At 36.7% G+C, this 14,790-nt stretch overlaps 1 protein-coding gene across 13 annotated transcripts in view; it reads left to right on the forward strand.

The window, feature by feature from the left end:
- TASP1 (taspase 1) overlaps positions 1 to 14,790 on the forward strand; it is a 254,206-nt gene that overhangs the window by 151,444 nt on the left and 87,972 nt on the right. For 11 of the 13 annotated variants that reach the window (XR_009454031.1, XR_009454030.1, XM_059705529.1 and 8 more), the window contains one exon: positions 14,438 to 14,548. The exons of the other annotated variants lie outside the window; for them this stretch is intronic. Coding sequence is in view for 9 of the 11 variants with exons in the window: in XM_059705529.1 (XP_059561512.1) it covers positions 14,438 to 14,548 (111 nt within the window). In the remaining 2 variants the exon portion in view is untranslated. The remainder of the gene's footprint in view (positions 1 to 14,437; positions 14,549 to 14,790) is intronic. 13 annotated transcript variants of the gene reach the window in all.

Here is a 14,790-nt window from a genome sequence, read left to right on the forward strand (position 1 = left end):
CCATAGAAGCAGGATGACATTAAACCAGGATGATGTACACCAGACCATCACTTGACCAGTTTTGAGGTCCTTATTATTAGCATGGACTGTGCTGGCATGCATGTAGAGAACTTGTGAACCCCCTCCCCTTGATTTCTTTGTTCTGCTTTTCTCCTCCATCATTATAAAAATCGCTGCCTGCACTGAGAGGTGGAGATGGGTTTTGTGACAAGACTTCTTCATATTCTCAGGTGACTGGCACTTGAACAAACCTCTTTCCTTATTCACCAGCATCTGTCTTATGAGTTTGATTTTTGTGGCAGCAGGCAGCCAAACTTGGGTTCTGGTACTCTAACTCCTAAGTTAGTGATTTAAATAGTAATTTTATTACTTTAAAATAGTTGCATAAAATTCTATTCAGTGGTTATTTTAGTTTCTTAGAATGACCATTGTTTATTGATTTTTGTTTTATTATTTATTTATTTAATATTTATTTATTTGTTTATTTTTGCTGTTCTAATAACAGTGATTTTCTTATACATAGCTTTTGTCTATTTGTCTATTTCCTTAACATAAATTTCTGGAAATATACTTGATGACTCAAAAGGAATGGATATTTTTAAGGATTTTTTTAAAAATATATTTTATTGATTTTTCACAGAGAGGAAGGGAGAGAGATAGAAAGTTAGAAACATCGATGAGAGAGAAACATCGATCAGCTGCCTCCTGCTCATCTCCCACTGGAGATGTTCCCGCAACCCAGGTACATGCCCTTGACCGGAATCGAACCTGGGACCTTTCAGTCCGCAGGCCGATGCTCTATCCACTGAGCCAAACCGGTTTCGGCATTTTTAAGGATTTTGATAGATCAAATTGCCTGGTTATATCTTTTTTCTTGTTAATAACTAAGTATTCTAAAATTGAATTATTGTATTCATATACAAAGGTATTATATATGTAAGTTATGAAAATAAAAGTAAAATTAAATCCCTTAAACTTATCAGCTTAACATAAACATTAATAATGGTATTATATACTCATACTCTTTCCCAAACTCCTGCTGCTCCTCCAGAGATAACCACTGTCCTACATTTTGTGTATCATTTCCTTACTTAAAAAAATGTTTAATCACATATGTATGCATCCTAAACAACATTTTTTTAAATGATTTTTATTGAGCTATAGGAGCCTGGTATCATATGGTATATAGTTCTCTGTGACTTGCTTCTTTCCCTAAATATTATGTTTTCATAGTATTTGTCCATATAGTTCTCTAACTCTAGTGTACTTATTTTAACTTTTGTATAATACTCTGTGTGTCTACATCCCAGAATTCTATGATTTCTCCTGTATTTATTAGCTGTAATTCTTCTAAAAAAAACCATTTTTCTTGTCATCTCAAGCCTTTTAATTTATACCTCAATTTTCAAAATAAGATGATACTTAGACAATTTCCTAATATACTCAATTAGGGTTTATTTATTTATTTTAATTCTACATTTATTTATTCATTCATGAGAAATTGTCAACTTATGGATTTGTATACTAGTATATTTGATGTGTTTCAGCTTATTGCATCCATTATTATTCTCCCCTCCACCCTCGGAATGTAGAAATTCTTAACACTTGGAAGTATTCTAAATACAGCTCTATTTTTAGATGTTATTAGATATATCCACATTTAGGATGGTTATATCTTCTTGACAGATTGATAGTTCTTCATTATAAAATATCTTCTTTTATTTCTAGATAATCCTCTTTGTTTTGATATTTACTTTGTTTAGCATTAATATAATTACATCAGCTTTCTTATGCTTAGTGCTAGTCAAATTCTCCACTCATTTGACTTTTGGCCTACCTTGCCATTATATTTAGTCTTTTTCTTATAAACAAACTGGGATTTTTAAAAACTCCACATTGATAATCTGATCCTTTTAAAATGGAGTGTTTAGTTCACTTATGTTTAATATAATTATTGACATATAATTGTATTAAATCTGCCATTGTGCTTTTTGTTTTCTATTTGTTCTTTCTTTGTTCCTCTGTTCTTTTCCTGTTTTCCTTTGGGTTGAGTTTTTTTGTTTTTTTAGTATTTTAATTTTTTCCTCTATTAATATTTTGTCATACTTCTGTGTATTATGTTTTTTTGGGTTGCTCTAGAGATTACAGTGTGCACCATTAATTTACCATTGTTTATTTTAAAGTAATAATATATCACTTTATAAACTATGTAAGAACCTTTTGACAGTGTAAATCCATTATTTCTTTCCCACCCTTTGAGCTCTTGGCATATATTTTAAAGTCCATGTTATATCATAGATCCCACAATACATCATCATTGTTATTTTTGCTTTAATGACTTAATTATCTTTTAAAGAAACACACACACACACACACACACACACACACACACACACAAGTGCACACACTTAATGGCTTTTACAATTTTTAAAATTCTTTTTACATAATCAGTTCTTCTTTCTAGTACTCTTTACCCCTACTACCAGGCTTCTTCTGGTATTGTGTCCCTTTAGCCTAAAGACTGCCCTTTGTTATTTTATACTGCAGATCCGCTGGCGATGAATCTTCTCCTCCCCTTTGACTTCTCCCTTTTCTCCCCCTCTCCCTACTTTCTTTCCTTCACAGCCTGGCTGCCAGCTTACTGTGAAGTTTGCTATGTGGGTTTTAGCTCCCAACCTCATCTCTCTCCACCTCTAAGATCTTCCTCCATCTTGCTGCTCTGCCCTCATGTTTTGAAGGACTGCTGCAGTGCACTTAGGAAAGACCCATGTGCTTCTGAGGAATTTCTCTTAGCTCTTCTGCCTGTCTCCCCTTGTCTGGTGGCTACTGCCTTGCACTGGGTGACAGCTCTTTGCACCCAGGTTGGTGGGGGAGGCTCTCTTTTGGCTTTCTTTTCTGTTCCCAGCCTTCAACATTCTGCTGCTTTGCACTTAGGGAAAACCTGTGTGGTTGACGGTGTGGATGTTGTTAACTCCAGGTCTTTGGAGCTCTTGGTGAAGACCTACAGGGAAAGAGTCAGTGTGTGGAATCAGATTTTCTCTGTTTATGGTGCTTCTCTGGATTAGAATTCCTTATGCTAGCCCATTTGTGGTCATTTAAAGTTGGTTAGAGTTCAACTAGTGTCTCCTTAGCCTCATCTGTAGCATTTCTCTTTTTTCTCACTGCTTCCTGGAGAATAAACGTGCCATTGACCTCTTCTCTCATGGGAAAAGCCTGTCCCTTTTGGAAATTTAGTTCATTGAAATATCTTTGTATCGTCACCTCTCTGAGTTTTGGGGAAAAAAAAATCAATGTTGTAGCTTATCTGGCTTGCTGCTGTTGTTAGGGTGGGTGTGATGGACTTTTGCAAATTTCTCTATCCTACACTAAGAGTGGAAATCCAAGGGATCAGTTTTGGTGGCTTGAAAGACACATTAAAGAGTTTGGAACCATTATTCTTTTTGCTGGTAATATGTTTTCATCTTTTGTCAATGAAAGCCCCTTTAAGTTGGCTTCTGTGGTCCTTGACATGGCTATCTTCGATAGTGTCTTTGTTTTAAGGTAGAACAAGATGTCTCAGACTCCTCTTGGATACTTCTTTAGCCAGACCCAGAACCAGCCATTTCTCTAATTTCTTTTTAACCGATAATGGTATGGTTCTAACATGTAATACTAGTATATGTGCTGCTGAAGTAAGCACCATGATAATCTAATTTCATTATTTTCGCCAAAACTTTCATGTTAGCCTCTAGGTCAGGGGTGGGCAAACTTTTTGACTCGAGGGCCACAGTGGGTTCTAAAACTGGACCGGAGGGCCGGAACAAAAGCATGGATGGAGTGTTTGTGTGAACTAATATAAATTCAAAGTAAACATCATTACATAAAAGGGTACGGTCTTTTTTTTTTTTTTTTTTTTTTTAGTTTTATTCATTTCAAACGGGCCGGATCCGGCCCGCGAGCCATAGTTTGCCCACGGCTGCTCTAGGTAACGATAGTGTCACTGTTGCCTTTGTCACATAGAATTCATGGTCCGCGCAGTAAGTATTTTTATTGGAAATCAAAATGAAAATTTAGCATACTTGTTTATAACCATATGCTTATAGATTTTTAAATAAAATAATAGCTGTGTGGGTTGTTAATTTGGTGTTTGTGGGTCCAGTGGAATCTACACATGGATTTTCTGTAAATTTCTTGAACCATTTAATTTTAGGCAAAGATATAACTTTCTTTCTCTTGACCTAGGACAGTGATGGCAAACCTATGACCTGCGTGTCAGAGGTAACACGTGAACTCATTTTTTCGGTTGATTTTTCTTTGTTAAATGGCATTTAAATATATAAAATAAATATCAAAAATATAAGTCTTCGTTTTACTATGGTTGCAAATATCAAAAAATTTCTATATGTGACACAGCACCAGAGTTAAGTTAGGGTTTTTCAAAATGCTGACACGCCGAGCTCAAAAGGTTTGCCATCACTGAGCTAGGAGAAATTAGGAAGCGTGATCTTAGTAACTTTGAATAAAATTGTAAATAAATTTCTTGGCTAAAATAAAAGGTTTAAAAAGTAATATAAGTGATTGTATTTCCTTCTCTTACTAGCATTATTAATATAATGTCAAACGAAAAATGCTAAATTTTATATTGCCTATTTGCATTTTGCTACACTGTCTCATTTGAAGTGGCTTACCTGTTTTGCTTTTCCATTTTATCTGCTTATATGATAGTTCTACTAGTTGTGGTAAGATAGCTTGGGGCTATTTCTTCATTGTTTTTCCTTAAATTCTACTCAGATCTAGATAAATGAATATGATTATCATCCCCCCCCCCCCCTTCAGAACTCTTGTGTCTTTCTTCACTCTCAGAACCACCCATGACACTGTGTTGAATAGAGAAAGGAATAAGCAGTGACTGATGAGCAGATTTAAAGCTTTTCCCCATCATGCTTCATGAAACCTCTAAATACTGAGTGTTGTTTTTAAACTCTTTGAGTACAGCTTTAAAACTGATGAAATGGTTTATATTGTCTCTCCTTTGTGCAGAGGAATTTATTGAGAAATAACATCAACTCAGACTTCCTTTGTCAGTTTTTAAAGAGGCCCTGGACATTTGAATCACCCCTATAAATCACTTCTAAATTTTGTCATTAAGAAAGTTATTAATTAATGTTTAATATGGCTTGCTTAGTAGTTATAGGTTAAATTTCTGGTATAGCATAACTGTTTTGCTTATGTCCTTTCTGCTTGTGTGCTTTACACTACCTATATAATCACTATGTATACTGAGATATCTATTTACATTACATTACATCTACATTATTGTTGATGTTTATTACTTCATCCTGGCTTTTTTTTTTTTTTTTAACCATCACCCAAGGATATGTTTTTTTACTTAGAGAAAGAAAGGAGAGGAGGGAGAGACAGAGAGAGAGAGAGAGAGAGAGAGAGAGAGAGATTGATGTGAGAGACACATCAACTGGTTGCCTCCTGTATATGCCCCAACCAGGTTTCTAGCCTGCAACCCAGGTGTGTGCCCTGACCAGGAATTGAACCTACAACTTTTTTTTTTTTTTTTTGCATGGAATGATACTCCAACCAACTGAACCACTCAGCCAGGACTATCTTGGTTTTTTTTTTGTTTGTTTTTTACTCATAAAGTGCATATTGTGGCCTCGCTGCAAAATGAAATCTCTAATTTTAACATTCCTTTGAGACCTGCTTAGTGACTAACTGTTTCTAAGATGTTATAGTTAAACTAGAGGCCTGGAGCATGAATTCATGCACCAGAGGAGTCTTTGACCTGGCCTGCAGGATCGGGCCGAAACCAGCTCTCTGACATTCCCTGAGGGGCCCCGGATTGTGAGAGGGCACAGGCCAGGCCTAGGGACCCTGCCGGTCCACAATTGGGGCAGGGGAGGGACGTGGGAGGTTGGCCAGCTGGGGAGGGACCACAGGAGGGCTCCATGCCCGGCCCGTCTCGTCTTGCTCAGTCCCAATTGGCAGGACCCCAGCAGCAAGCTAACCTACCAGTTGGAGCATCTGCCCCCTGGTGGTCAGTGCACGTCATAGCGAGCAGTTGAGTGGCCTTAGCATATCATTAGCATATTATGCTTTGATTGGTTGAACAGACGACTGGACACAGCATTATCAGGCTTTTATTATATAGGATATGGGGGCTATGTACAGTCCCAAATATTGATATTAGAATTCAAAGTAGTACTTATTTTCAGGCAATTATTATTTTGATCTTGTCCATGGATTCAGGTTTTAGAGGCTTTTGAGTTTTCCTTGCCTGTATCTTCTTTATTTGCATATTGACATTAGCCTGATTTCTGCAGTGGTGGACATCATGGAGCAGACATGTTACTTGGAGGTACAAGACTTGGATCTTAGAATCTTAGCTCTTCCAATTCACTTTTCTTATCTGTCAAATCAGGATGATGATGCTTTCATACATGTTAATCTAATGTCTTAATGATATGATATTTGTGAAAGCCCCGGATATATAGTAGTTGATCAATTAAAGGTGACTCAGTGAGTCAGTGATCTTTTCTCTTTCCCCTTAAAAAATAAAGTCTTCTGTAGTTGAATGTAATCTAAGTATATTATTTCATTAATTAATAGCTTTTTAAAAGGGATTTCTCATAAGTATTCTGTCCATTGCAAGTCTCTTAACTAATTTTTAACCAAAATGTTATTGAAGTTCTAAAAAGTACTTTCAGTTATCAAATTATGTCCTCTAAGGAATTTAAAGCCATTTAAGCTGTTATTTATTTTTCCTAGTGAGGAATTTAAAGCCATTTAACTAAGTAGTTTATTTTTTTCCAGTGAGGAAACTGAGGCACACAGATCTTAGGTGGCTCATTTTAGGTCCACTGGAGATGGTTCCCTATCTGTGGTTGCTCTCTCCAATGGAACAGGAATCCAGGTAGAGGTTGGAGAGCATCGACTGGATATTACACAGGGCTGCTTCTTTCATGGCCACTGCCCTAATGAAGTTCTCAAGTGTAGATAAGTCCAATGCTCATAGATGTAGTATGCATTCCAGACAAATGCAATGGTAGTGATAGAATTTTAGGGCTCCATCATAGCTAACAACACCACTTCTACTGTGGGTGGTTGCCTCTGATTGTTTTTTTCTTCCCATGCTGGGACCATTTGTCCCTGGTGTCCTAATTAGAATGTTATAATTTAGCTAACTAAATTGAGCAGAAAGCAAGATTCTCTTTCATCATCTGTATTTACACTCAAAGTGAACATTGAGTCAATTCCTACATTGAGATGTGACTTTGACAAAAGGCAAGAGAAAGGACTGGCTCAAGCTTTGGGAGGGGACAACTCTGTGTTCTTAACCACAGACCCTCCGATATGACAGATTGGATAAAGGATTTTCACTACTCATTTTTTTAAGCTTTTTTTTGTTTTAGTTCTTTTGAAATAGGTTTTAATCTATGAAAGTATTTGCACATTTACAAAACTGGAACTCTTCCCATTTATGCAGTTACTTCTTGTTCACATAGTTGAATCTTGTGATTTAGTTATAACTTAGCAATAAAATTGATGACAATAATAACTAATAAATATCAAACATTTAGTATATGTAGAATATGCCTACCACTGTGTTCTAGAAGAGATATTTTCCTATGTTTAGTTGTAACTGTTCTAATATATTTGTCCACATTATAAATAATTATGAAATGCTAAGTTTGCAAGAGAGGAACTCTCTAGGAGATAATTGTAAAATTGGTTTTTCTTTCGTCTATATATTATTTAACGAAAAATTGGAAAGGCCTGAGTTGTTTTTGATAGATTACTATACATATCCAAAGGGGTTGTGGGTTAGAGAGAACTGAATATTGGGGAAACACTAAATGTGTGTTGGCGACTATAACCTTTGCACTTGACCAGATTAAACATCTTCACTACTTATTCCACCTCTTTATAAAGCTCCTTATGTTTTCTCCTTGTATATAATAGGTTCCAGGTGTGATAATCATGGGGACACTGTGAGCACTGAAATCATGTGTGCTCCATCACTTTTCAGGCAGCCCTTTCTTTAATTTCACAAGACAGGCTTGAAAACCAGAAGTAACCCAACTCCAAAATTGGCAGTAAGTCCTCCGACAGGGAAAAGGTGACGTACTGTGTCATAAATTCCTTTGTTGAAAAAGAGATGTTGCAATACTGGAAACTGAAGTACCAAATGTTTCCTTTTAAATTTGGAAAGGCCTTTCTTCATTACTTATCTGTCCCTGTGGACTTCTAACAGGGGATGTGTTGAAAGATTTTTCAGATGCCCACTAGCCGCAGCGAGAGTGAATGGCAGCATTTATAAGATGACATAAATACTTCAAAATCATCAGTGATCCTTGGAGATGTGTGGTGTGCCAGTGGTGCTGAATGTGAGCTTTTGTTGCTGCTGATCCTGTGTTCTTGTACGCAGGCTGCCTGGGAATGTGGGTTATGTCTCTCCTGTGAGTGCAACTTCGCTTTGCCCCTCTGGGGGCCCTTTGTATCAGAACTGAGGTTAGTATGGTTTAGAAGAAATAAAATCTCCCAAAGGAGGGAAAGATCTGGGAGTTTAGGAGTTGTACTTAAAAATCCTAATCTCATTTTCTCGTGTATAATTGGTTCCAGGTTTGATTACCATGGGGACACTGTGAAGACTGAACTCATGTGTGTTCATGGAGGAATTATATCAAAATCCTCTACCATTTAAATACTACCTTAAAACCCTACATGTAGACACTACATTAAAAACTTGATATTAGGGGCCTTTTAATTTCCATTTTGTAATCATTTGGCTCATAGCACCACTGCTGCCACCACAAAAATGAGAAAAAAATAAAAGATTAAAATTTATCTTGAAATGCAATGAAACTCTATGTTTAATGTCAGCCAAGAGTTGGTAAATTTTCGTGTTTCTCTATCCTCATTGCAAACACTTTTTCGTTTGTTAGTTACCTTTTGGGACTAAAACATGATTTGACAATATGATTTTATTGGGCTGTTACATTACCTACTTTTCATTATCCTTATTTGAAGGATACATTTGTTACTAGAGCTGAAATAAAAATACTAAGTGTATGATTAAGGTCAGATGAAATATAACATTTGTAACATTAGTTCACGTTCACTCTTACCAACTCATGACCTCAGATATGGGGAAGTGACATGTGTTGACCAAACCCCATCATGGGAGACCTCCCTTTCTCATTGCTGTCTTGCCTGAAGAGAAAGTATTGTGAATATAGAAGTGTAACATTGAAGTCAGACAACAAACCTATTGAGGAAAAAATAGATTTTTACTATAGAAGTTGGTTAAAAAACTGGAAATTTTGTCCATCGTCTCTTTAAATATTAGTGTCTCCTTCCCATCCATTCTCCTCTCTTTCAGGATGCCTGGTAATGTGCTGGATATTCTCATTTTATACTCTAGGTTTCTTAACTCCTCACTTTTATTCAGCCTATCATTCTAGGCTGCTTTTTAGTTTTCACTGATATATCTTGTTCTCTTGCTTGAATTGCATTTACTCTTGTTACATGCATTGTTTTAAACATTTTTTTAATTTGAAAAGTTTTGTTTAGTTCCTTGAAAAAACTGTATACCTCTCTTGATTCCTGCTCCCAGATTGCTCTGTTCTTTAAAATTATGATCTCCTTTCTTTTTCTTATCTTTGTGCTATAGATTGTTCTACTACAAGAATGATCAAACTGTGATCTGTGGGTCAAATTAGGCCCATGGCCTATGCTTGTACAGCTCATGAATTAAGAATGATTTTTAAACTTTCAAAAGGTTCTTATAAAAATAAAAGAAGCAGAATACTTGACTGAGAGCCAATGTAGTCTGCAAAGCCTAAAATAGTTACGTTATCTTTTTTTTTTTTTCTTTACAGAAACAGTTTGCCAACCAGTGTTCTATTATCACTACTTCTTGATTTGATCATTCTGATTTTTGCATCTGTACATTCTACCTTCTGAGTGTGTGTGTGTGTGTGCGTGCGTGTGTGTGTATGTGTGTTTGCATATATGTGTTTATGGTTTGTAATTTTTTATTATGAGTTTGTCTTTAGTGTGGATCATGATAGGTTAATGATCTCCACAAGAGAGGAAGTTTATTATAATTCTGAAGTCTTTGGATGTGGCACATACCAGGGTCTCAGCAACAGGTAGCACACTGGGAGAGAGTCTGCTGAGACTGGGCCAACAATTGAGGTTAACAGGTCACCTGGCCCTGGAGACTGGCTCTGGGAATGTCCAGGGTTCCTGCTGAGCCCTGGGTTACCATCTAAATCCCTAAGGTTGGCATTTAGGATACACAGACAGGGTTCTGGCATCTGATTGGCCACAGTGACAGTTGAGTGAGTACTCAGTAGCCAAGCAGGGGAGATCTGGAAATAAGCAGCAGCACCCCTGCCAACTGCTGTGTATTCTGGACCAAGTAGGTGCTCGATAACAATCCGGTGAATGAATGGGTGGAGGAAGTGAAAATCAGGTCCACATTTTGGGTACTGGTAAGTACCAGGCAGGTATCTGCTGTGAACTTTGCCTAGGCTGCTAACCAGATAGGAAGAATCTGGGGAGATACCTCTAGTAGTTGTTTTGTTGATTTCCCCTGCAGTTTTCTACATAAACAATTATATTATCTGCAAGTCGGAGCAGTTTTACTTCTTCCTTTCTGATCTTTAAGCCTTTTATTTCTTTTTCTTGCCCACTGTGATGGCTGGAACCTCTAGTGTATTGTTGAATAGCAGTGATAAAAGCAGACATCATTGCCTTGTTCCTGATCTTCGGGAGAAACAATTCAACCTTTCACAATTAAGTTTGATGTTAACTGTAGCTTTTTCTTGATGCCCTGTATTTCTGCAAAGTGATAATTGAATTTGGAGGTTTCCTTAGATTTAGTAATATTTTCAGTGTGTGTGTGTGGGGGGGGGGGGGGGCGGAGGGAGACACCGTAAACGTGTAATTTTGTCAAGAGATATGTATTCTCTGGTTGAATCTTTTTGTGATATTAGCAGCCAGTTATGACTGTTGCATTAAATATTACAAATGGTAATATTCTAATTCTGTTAATTTCTTCTTTATTTATTAGCTCGGATAATTCTATGGAGAAAATTTTTCTTCATAAACTATTTGGTTACCCTGCTGTATAGTTCCTATAAGAGCTACGGAGAAATTCATTTTGGGTTTTTACTTACCAGTTTTCAGAAGAGTAAGTTGTTTCCATATCATATTATCCTCTAAAAGTAACTAAGGCTTTTTTTTTTTTTTAATCCTCACCTGAGGATATGTTTTTCATTGATTCTAGAGAGAGAGGAAGGGAGAGGGAGAAAGAGAGAGAAAAACATCAATTGGTTGCCTCCTCTATGCTCCCTGACTGGGGATTGATCCCGCAACCTGGGTATGTGCCCTAACCAAGCATCCAACCCATGACCCTTCAGTGCACGGGATGATGCTCCTACCAACTGAGCCACCTGGCCAGGCCAACAAAAGCTTTTTAAAACATAAGTTATGAATTCACTATGTGTTTCAATCCATTCAGTTGTCATTTTTATTGATGCTAAATAAGTGTGTACTTTTCTAAGTTCTTTTAGAACTTGGTATTTATTTCACTTTTCTTCTTGGTTAGGTATTAGGTCTTCATTCTATATATAATCCATATTTCCTGCTGAGATCTGAGAACATAAATACACTCTTGCATGAGTTAGGACAAAAGGAGGATGTAATGAAAGGCTTATTTCTAATATCTTTGAATAAAGAATGGAACTGTTTTCCATTGAATTACACATCAGCTACATGGCATCATGTTTAAGAAGTCTTGGAATTTTGTGGGTAAAACCACAGAAGACAAATTTTTCTTTGATTGGAACCTGCAGGAGAACAAGCTTTTGGTGTCAAGGCTCTTATGTTGGAGGTGATATATGTCAGAATAGTAGTCATAATTTTAAAAGTTCCTTGGTAAAGTCAATCACAGGGAAACCCTGCTTGCTATTCCTGTAGAACAACAGAGGAAAAAGTCTCTCTGACATATATTGTGTATTTTTGATGTAATGTTAACTTCATGTGGTTTAGCTGTTTGACTCGAGGTGTGTGTACATAACCTTCTGAACACTCATTTAGCTTATAATATGCCAATTTCCTAACAATTATTATTGTTCTAAAGTATAACATTTCACTGCTCAACATCAGATATGTACACAAAGGGAATTAAAATTTATGGAGTTTCATGAACTTAGTATAGTAAATGTCAAAAATGGTTTCTATTTGCTTTATTGTCATTTTTTTCTGATTATAAAAATAATATTGCAAAAATTTAACCAAACAGGAATCGCTATAATCATGCCTACAAAGTTATATATTAAATTGCATACCTAAGTCTTCCCGTAAGTGTAGATACTCACAAAGACATATTTAAATCTTGAAGGGTATTTACATTTCCACTTTACCAAAAAGTATAGGGGAATTCTTTCAGGCAAAATGTCAGATAGTTTTTTAAAAAACTTAGTATTTTTTAAACAGTTTGTACTTTTGGCAATGAGCCTATATTGTATGTGTGTATGTAATATACACATGTGTGTTTATATGTGCATGTATGTATAGAGGGGGGAAGAGGATGAGAGAGATAAATGAGAAGTCTATATACGAAAATACTTCTGAAATGAAAGGTACCAGCATGGTTTAACAATTCCAGCTTGTATCTTTAGCAAGATTTGTTGTTAGTGCCTAATGCCTGTCATAATACATACTAGCTGAACAGAGAACTATGCATCATATGTTTGTGTTGGTTAAGTTTCATGAATTTAAGAATGTTAAGGCATTAATTAAAAGAGGTTATTTAATTTAATAATCTTCATCCACATTTCTTTGGGATTGCTAATTACCAGCCCTCTCCATTTACCTGTGTAGTGTGTGTGCATGCACATATCTGTGTGCAAATTAATGACATGAAACAAAGTTACTGTGTCCCTGGTCCGTTGGAGAAACTGAGTGGATCCTGGAGATGCTTATTTTTTTTGCTGTGATTGGTTTTTTAAAAATATATTTTATTGATTTTTCACAGAGAGGAAGGGAGAGGGATAGAGAGTTAGAAACATCGATGAGAGAGAAATATCGATCAACTGCCCCCTGCACACCCCCTATTGGGTATGTGCCCGCAACCAAGGTACATGCCCTTAGCCGGAATTGAACCTGGGACCCCTCAGTCCACAGGCCCACGCTCTATCCACTGAGCCAAACCGGTTAGGGCTGCTGTGATTGTTTTTGATGATAGGGTTGAGTCATATTTTAGTCTCAGTAGATGCTTAGATCATTTGATACCCTTTCCCTGTTGTGTGAATTAATGGAGGATTGATTTTCTAATGAACTAACAGAACACCTTTGGCAGGATTTTTTTTTTTGAGATGGGGACTTCTGTTCCATTAGGGAGAGGAATCATTTTGAATGGAAAAAAGTTTTTAAGAAAAACCTCGTGTATCTACCCTTCTCACTTGAATAAGAGGACCCTGTAATTTTAATAGTGAAATTGATTTCATATATAAAAAAGCATTTGAAATATCATTTACTATATTTTAAGAAAGGCTTACCTCTCCAATGTCTGTCAGAGTAGCTTTTTTTACATTTTTTATTTCTAAGAAAAAAATCAGGCTCTTTCTTTAGCAATCTTTTATTTGAACTTAACAGCCTATAAATTAAATTTCCTTTGTCTCTACTTTTATAGGCAGTTTCTACTTTTAACAGGTAGATACTATAATCAGATTCTAGGCAGTGCCCATCACCACCATGCCTACCCTTTTTAAAGTGCGTCTGAAGGGTCAAATTCAACTCAGGGGGTTAAAACGTACTCTTTTTTTAGAACTACAGAGACTATTCACCCTTGAAAGCTCTATAAATTGCCATAAGAAGATGAGAAAGGTGCTGTTTTATTAAGCCCACTTTACAGCTGTTGATGTGTGGTGAACATTTCAGTGCAAAGTAGGGAGGGGGATATTCAGATTGGTCCTGGCTGATTCATATTCCCCCAGGCTACCAGGTGTGTGGGGAACGAGAGGGAAATGGGAGACCAGGGTTAATGGAATGTAAACAGATAAAGAAATTATAGAGCAGAGTTTTTTCTGTAGTTACCCAACCATGGAAATGTGAACAGACCCCTAGGAGATCCCTATGTAGAGAATCTAAATTCTTGTATTGTACAAATCATTCCTATGAAAAAAGATTTTGCTGTTTTTGTGTGTGTGTTTGTTTCTTTTGAGATTAGACAGTCACGTGTTTCTCTAGTTTCTGCCAAATCTCATTACTAAAATGACTAGATTGCTCATAGAAATCATTTCATCCATCACTGAATTATTCTCCAGCACAGCTACTTCTTAAGAAGTGCATAAGGGTGTTTTAATGCTCGTAACACAAGACAGATGCTTACTACTGCTTTCCTCAGCAATTTTTGGTTTCCTTCACTTTCTAGGATGTGGGGAGCATCTTGTCCGCACCATACTGGCTAGAGAATGTTCACACGCTCTACAGGCCGAGGATGCTCACCAAGCTCTGCTGGAGACTATGCAAAACAAGTTCATCAGTGAGTATGATATCAAGACAACGTTCCTTCTAAATATAGGTTTCTTTACTGTGCTATCTGCTTCGTGAGTTAGGTACCACATTTTTATCCCTGGACCTAGGTCCAGGGCCTGGCATAGACTTAGACAGGGGTGGGCAAACTTTTTGACTCGAGGGCCACAATGGGTTCTTAAACTGGACCGGAGGGCCGGAACAAAAGCATGGATGGAGTGTTGGTGTGAACTAATATAAATTCAAAGTAAA

Source organism: Myotis daubentonii, chromosome 8 (genome assembly GCF_963259705.1).
Source record: "Myotis daubentonii chromosome 8, mMyoDau2.1, whole genome shotgun sequence".
Classification (NCBI taxonomy): Eukaryota; Metazoa; Chordata; class Mammalia; order Chiroptera; family Vespertilionidae; genus Myotis; species Myotis daubentonii.